At 42.1% G+C, this 6717-nt stretch overlaps 1 protein-coding gene across 1 annotated transcript in view; it reads right to left on the bottom strand.

The window, feature by feature from the left end:
- LOC107096356 (mitogen-activated protein kinase-binding protein 1-like) overlaps positions 1-6717 on the bottom strand; it is a 31463-nt gene that overhangs the window by 14574 nt on the left and 10172 nt on the right. Inside the window, exons 9-13 of the mRNA XM_015392970.1 lie at positions 5431-5562; positions 3674-3837; positions 1424-1515; positions 801-926; positions 631-701 (exon numbers count right to left, since the gene is read on the bottom strand). Of these exons, the coding sequence (XP_015248456.1) occupies positions 631-701; positions 801-926; positions 1424-1515; positions 3674-3837; positions 5431-5562 (585 nt within the window). The remainder of the gene's footprint in view (positions 1-630; positions 702-800; positions 927-1423; positions 1516-3673; positions 3838-5430; positions 5563-6717) is intronic.

The following is a 6717-nucleotide window of genomic DNA, read 5'->3' as shown; positions in this document are numbered from 1 at the left end:
ATCTATGTGTCGGTTCCACATGGATCCAGTTTACTGATCCACATGGATCCAGTTTACTGATCCACATGGATCCAGTTTACTGATCCACATGGATCCAGTTTACTCCATTTAAAGCTGCAAACATTTCCAATATTCATCTTTTTCATCAAAGTCTGGATCTGCTGGACTTTACTGAAGCAACAAGGTTCATGTTTTTTTTGTGGACTGCAGCTAAACTGGGTCAGAGGGTTTAAATTTCTGCTGCAGAGAAGGAGATGTACATTAGAGAACAGATCAGGCCCAGAAAGGCCAACCCGATCCAAGCCTGTCAGTGCAAAGCTGACCCAAATGGCACATTTTGTGCCCGACCCTGATGAAAACCTGGTATGAGTAAATATTAATGCGTATTTCTGCCACTCTTCTGTGATAAACTGTTACCACATGTTTATCCACTACAAGTAAGGTGAGGGAAAATAAATGGAGGCATAAATCTTAGAGCTCCACAGAGCAGCTCTGGAACCCGGTTAGACAACCCCATCTGGATCCCACAGACTCATTCTGCAGGATCCAGCTCAGAGTTCCTGCTGCGGTTCAGCTCCAGTTCGAGCATACGTCAGTGTACCGTCTGTTCAGCTCAGATTTGCTTCACACCTGCTCAGCTGTCTGAAAGTAGATGCTCTTGTCGGCACCGCAGCTCACCATCTGGACCTCCGGACTCTCACCTGGAGCACAGGGAGCATCAATGAGAACATTGGAACAATTAGAATCCATCCAGACCCGACGGAACCTCCAAAGCCCCCCCCCCCTCGACATGTCCTCACCTGTGAACTTGACAGCAGTGACAGAGGCCGAGTGGTCGTTCAAGGTCTGCTCCAGGCTGTAGTTCTTCTCCACGTTGAAGATGTGGATCAGTCGGTCCCTGCTGGCTGAGGCCAACATCTTCAATCCTGAAACACAAACATTGTCCCACGATGGGCCGTGTGGGGACTGCTGGGACCAGCTGCTCCAGATTTACCCCTTGCTCACACTGGCTCCGGTGCGGTTACCGAGCCCACGGAGACCGCAACTCCCGCACACCCCCCCTCACACCGCCCTTTTGACTACGGTGCGGTGCGGCTCTGCGGCTCTGGCAACAGGTCCGGAGATTTAACAGAAGTTCACTTGAGTTCACGTAACTTCACGCGATAACACGGCCCAAACAAGGATATTTGCGAGAGCTTGTTGCGGAGGGCTCCGGCATGCCGCAAGGATAGCTTTCTTGCGGAATTTTCTGCAGCGCCGGAGTGTCTCGGTAACCGCAGCCGGACAGCTCAGCAGCCGGTGAGAGAGGTTTACGTCTTTTTAATGACTTGGAATCACTGCGGCGCCGCACCCACCGCACCGCAACGGTAAGACCGGAGTCGGTGTGAGCCTGGGGTTAAGCTTCTCCCATTGCTGCTCCTACCTGTGGATGCAGGAGAAAACTCCAGGCACATCACCTCGGAGTCGTGAGCTTCGATCTTCACCAGCTCATCCAGGAACTCCAGACCAAAGATCCTGGAACAAGGTGAATTCATCTGACAGTAAGCTACACTTGTGTGTGGGGGGGTTGTCAGAACTACACGGCTGCCTGCTGCTGAAAACTACAGAGGAACCTCTCTGCACTGAGCTGGTCTCATCACATCCTTTAGGACAATTACAAAACAGCTGGGTCTGAATAAAGAAAATCTACAACCAGTAAAGGTCCAGAGACATTTTAAATTATAATATTTTACTTTAAATATAAAATTATAACATCCTGTGAAATAAATGATGATTGTTTTTAATTAAGAGTAATTTTCATCTGAATGTGCTTTACTGGAGGCATCCATGTTTGTCAAAGAACACTACTGCCACCTACTGGTTTGTGACGTCACGGTGCGGTATCGGCTGTTTATCAAGTCCAAATTTCACAACGCGCTATTATCCAAGTCAACTTGAAAACATTCTTCTTCCAAATGTTGGCTACATATTACGTGTTATTTCTCTGGCCAGAAGTTCGATGGCAAATCGTCTCTCTTCAAGATGGCAATCCAACGACCAACCCGTCCATGGAGGATCATTAATAGGAGCGGTGAAACAACACATTTTTTTTCACTTTCACCAGATGTATTCCAACATCCAGCTGCCATGTACGTGGGCATTGTCAGTTTAACTATAGCTCTGGTGAATTTCAATGGTGAAGTCCTCTGGAAATCTTCAATAATTGTTGTTGATTAGAGATGTGTCTAGTACCGTAATTTTCGCACTATAAGCCGCACCTGAATATAAGCTGCAGAAGCTAAATTGCATGATTTGTACATATACAAGCTGCACCGGACTATAAGCCGCAGGTTTTATTATGTTTAATCACCATATGGTTCGTGCACAGAGAGGATTGTCAGGAAAGCGGCGACTGTTTGGGAAAGCTCCTATTTATTAACATTTCAACACAACTGAATTGAGACAATTCCTCCTGCTGGCGTCTCCAACGTCTCACCATTGACTTGTTGATTCCAAGGTTACGTGCAGCGGTTCCATTTCCTTCGTTTACTGCCAAACTGACTGCCTTTAACTTAAAAGCTGCATCATACGCATTTCAAAGTTTGTCTTCCATAATGAGGGTGTCACACAAACTGTCTTGCGTTCGCAATGTCCGTCTTTCTCGGACTCTGCTTCCCGGAGGACGTTTGCAGTCCCGTGCATGCGGCTACTTGTGTGTTGAAGCAAATGTGACGTCAACATGGTGGATTGTAAAATCCATAGATTTAGGTACCGTATTACCATAGTGGCCATTAGCTGTAAAAGTCCATGGATAAGCCGCATTGTTATATAAGCCGCAAGGTCGAAAAATGGGGAAAAAGTCGCGGCTTATAGTCCGAAAATTACGGTAGTTCCCATTGATTTTGTTTGTAAAGTGGAGAGAATGGCGCTAGGCTTACCGCAACGTGACGTTACTGCTGGAAAATGTCAGGACGGAGGTGTTACTATTTGGCAAAAATGGCCGCTCCATGATGCCCTGATCGCAGTTATTTTTATTTTTTTTACTGATTAACGCTAAATTCATTAAATCACTGTGAACGGATTAGTTTTAGGAATAGCTAATGATTCATTGATTATTCCTTGCTGACCGGACTTTTCCTTTAAATAACGTAAAGCATGTCACAAACCTGCATGCAAGTCATAAGCCGTAAAGCAGCATGATGCTGCAAAACCCCAAGACGATGCTTCTTTGTGGACTAAAAAAATAAATAAATCTTGTTTATCTCTTACATAAGCTGTGTCTAGGCTACATGACTACACCAATACATTCGTCATAGTCGTTTAACTTGGGAAAGAGACTAAATGTTGTTAGAAACAAAAGAATAGAATTAAACAATATAGACACTTTTCTATCGTCTGTAAAAATCCATCGTCCTGACACTGTTTCTGAGAGGAATTCAACTGGTGTCGTTGTGGGTGATAGACACAGGAGTACACACCCTTACTAAAAGCTACTGCTTTTAGCAAAGCTTTAAGCTCTATCCTCTGAGCTGTTGGTTTTCTATGAGGCATTACAGCTGAGGCAGAACTTATTCAGTAGCTGCATCCATTTTTGTTAAAGGCAGAATAAGAAACAAACATTAGTTTTATGTTGCTGCAGAAACTCAATTTCCAACGGGAAAAAAAAAAAAAGATCAAAACACGAGAATCTGACCTCACGTTTCCACAGCGATCTCCGGCCGCCAGGTGTTTCCCATCGGGACTGATTCCCAGCACTCTGATTCCTGCCTTCCCATCAGGACCCTCAGTCTCCCCCCTCTCCCCTGAAGTCTGCAGGTGCTGCATGTCCTCCCCCACATAGAGGATCTTCAGCAGGTCCTGGAAAACACAGAACCGATGAATAAATCCACCTGGAGCTCTAAGGAGGTGCTTCTGTCTGCAGGAAGGCTGAAACAGAACCAGGTTAAACTTTTCTGTTCTTAGAACAGATGTGCTACAGAAGCTGGAGAGATGATATCATCATCATCCTCTGTTGAAACACAGTACTCAAACTTAGAGCTGCAGAACCTTTTCCCTCATCTGGACAGAACCCTTTCAGCCAGTTAGAACTAGAACTAGAGGATGTCACTTTATTTTCATTTTCAGTGGAAGCTGTTTTTACGACACAGGTGTTCTGCTAAATCTCCTCTCCTTTGTGTATAATATGATTATATGTGCTGAAAATCCTAAAACTGAATGTTTTCATAAAAGGCAGTCAGAGCTTCCAAAGAGGCGACAAGTGTATAAATAGTATAGCGGGAATCTGTAGTTTCACTGACAAATAACCAAAAACACCAGTGCCCAAAGATGGAGAGACTAACCAGCATAAACCGTAACATGTTGACAGAGCAAATACCATGCTAGCATGGGAAACATATGAAGTGGAGTGATAATCAACAGTAGTGATTGGTCCAGCAACACCGATGCGTCGGTGCCATGGAGCAAAACAATGGATCGGTCGTGTCGTTTCATGAAAGTCATGGGACCGATTCAAAAGGTCGTTTCTAACCAACTGACTCACTAAACTGTGTTTAAAAACGCATCTGTCAACATGATGCATCTGTTCAAAAAATGTCTGATTTTTTGTGATTTAACTTTAAAATTATGAAGAATTTTTTGTAGGAATGTTTCAGTCGAATTAAATTTAATTAAAGTTAATTTCAAATTTAGTCTTAGTTTATTTACAGTTTTTAATGTACTTTTTGTTTTAAAGTTATGAATAAAATCCTTGTCCACAAACATCCTCATTCACATTTCCATTCAATTTTCACGTTATAATCATATGTTTACCTTTATTGGCTGCATCTAAAAATAGCAAAGATATTGAAATTTAAACAAAGATATGAAATAATACAATATAACCAACAATAACTTCAATGATATCGTTGTACTAGGTCATCAAATCAATTCAGTTTAGTCTGTTAAATAAGCTGCCTGTAGTGTCTTTAAAGGTCCAGCAGGTGTCAGTATTCTGTGAGTCAGTATCAATGCAGTATCAATACAGTTCAGCAGGTGAAGCAGACTTCTGTGTTCCGTTTCTCCTGAGGTCGTTTAAGGATATTCATGTTCAGATGGAAAATGAAAACAATGATGAATGCCCAGGTGTAAAGAGGAGATTTAAAGGTCTGAAAAGAGGCTGATCTGCTGCAGAGTTGGTCTGATTCATTCAAGCAGGTTTGAAATATTTAAAACAAAAGAAAAAAATAAAACTGTCACAAAACTACCAAGTTCGAAGCTTTTACTGTTCAGCGTTTCTACTGCATAAATAAAAAGAAACCTTTGATTCTCAGACTGAAATCCAACCAGAGGGCCGAATGTTCAGCAGGTTTGTTTACAGAGGTTTTAAATCTGGAACAGAATCACTGCTGATCGCTTTACTATAAGAAACTTTAACAGGTAGAGAAGGTTCTGGTAAACTGGGAGCCGTCTCACCTGGCTGTACAGGTTCCTGTGCCTGGCGGGGGCGTCGGAGTGCCACACCCTGATGGTGTTATCAGAGGAACAGGTGAGGAAGGAGGACCGAGGCAGACAGGCCTGAGATGGATCCTGCAGCTCCGGGTAAACCTGGAAAATTAAAACATAAATCAAAACTGGACTGACTAATTCCTTTGACTTTATAAAGAACAAATAGGCAGGAAAAAAATGCTAAAAGGGATGATTATTTTTTGTTTTTCACAGAGTTTGAACTAGAGATAAACTGTTTTTTTTTTTTAGGCTGATGCTGATCATTTTAACATCAGTCTAATCGATCCCAGATATGTGCTGCGGATATTTTCTGACCGATCCTGCATTTCTTTTCTCCATTTACATGAAAATATAACAATAACCATTAAGATATCGTACTGTAACTGTAACAAAGGTCTCATAAAAAATAAAAATAAAAAAAAAAATCTATGAGCAAATTAACAAAGATGGCACAGGCACCTCCTAGTGGACCAACGGGGAAGTGATCAACTGTCTGAACGGTCAGTTAATTGAGTTCACTATAAAGTCCACCATATACCGCTCTATATATTGGTTGAGGAATTAAGGGGTTAGGGTAGTCGTTCAGACACATTAAGCTTCTATGATTACGAGAACAGACACTGTTAAACACAGCGTGCACAAGGAGAAATGGGCTCATGCATGCTCTCACACACGCATTTTTTTTAAAAGTGGATAGGGAAGGTGTTTTAAAAAGAAAAATCCTGCACAATACCTTTAATAGCTAACAGACAGAGGAAGCAGCCATCAACATGTAGGGATCATACAAGATATGAAGGCATGGATACTGCTCATGCATGTAGATCAGCAGATATCAGCAGAAAAACAACAAAAACAATAATGTCCCAAAAATATCAACCAGTCCATATTTTGATCAATCTCTACTTTAAATCAGGTGTCGCTAAAGACGATTGTTACTGGTAAACATTTTAAATGGAAAATGTTCACAGGTTATGTAGTTTCGACTTTAAGTAATTAAGTAATCTTTAGGCTCCAGCTGATGATCCAAATACAAAATTAGTCCAACGTTAGTTTAATTGTCATTTAATCAGACCATTTGAGCCTTAAATATATATTATAATAGGTGTGAATCACTAATGGAGTAAAGCAGGGGTAACCAATAAAAAAATTCAGCGTGTGTGAGCTGTGATTGACACCCCATCAGACGCTCCTCTGGCTGTGATTGGTTGTTTTGACTCGTCCCGAATTATTCTTTCCAGATTGAAATACAGGCAG

The sequence above is a fragment of the Cyprinodon variegatus genome, unplaced genomic scaffold (genome assembly GCF_000732505.1).
Source record: "Cyprinodon variegatus isolate N-32 unplaced genomic scaffold, C_variegatus-1.0 Scaffold617, whole genome shotgun sequence".
NCBI classification, from domain to species: Eukaryota; Metazoa; Chordata; class Actinopteri; order Cyprinodontiformes; family Cyprinodontidae; genus Cyprinodon; species Cyprinodon variegatus.
This window is presented reverse-complemented; position numbering and strand designations above follow the sequence as displayed.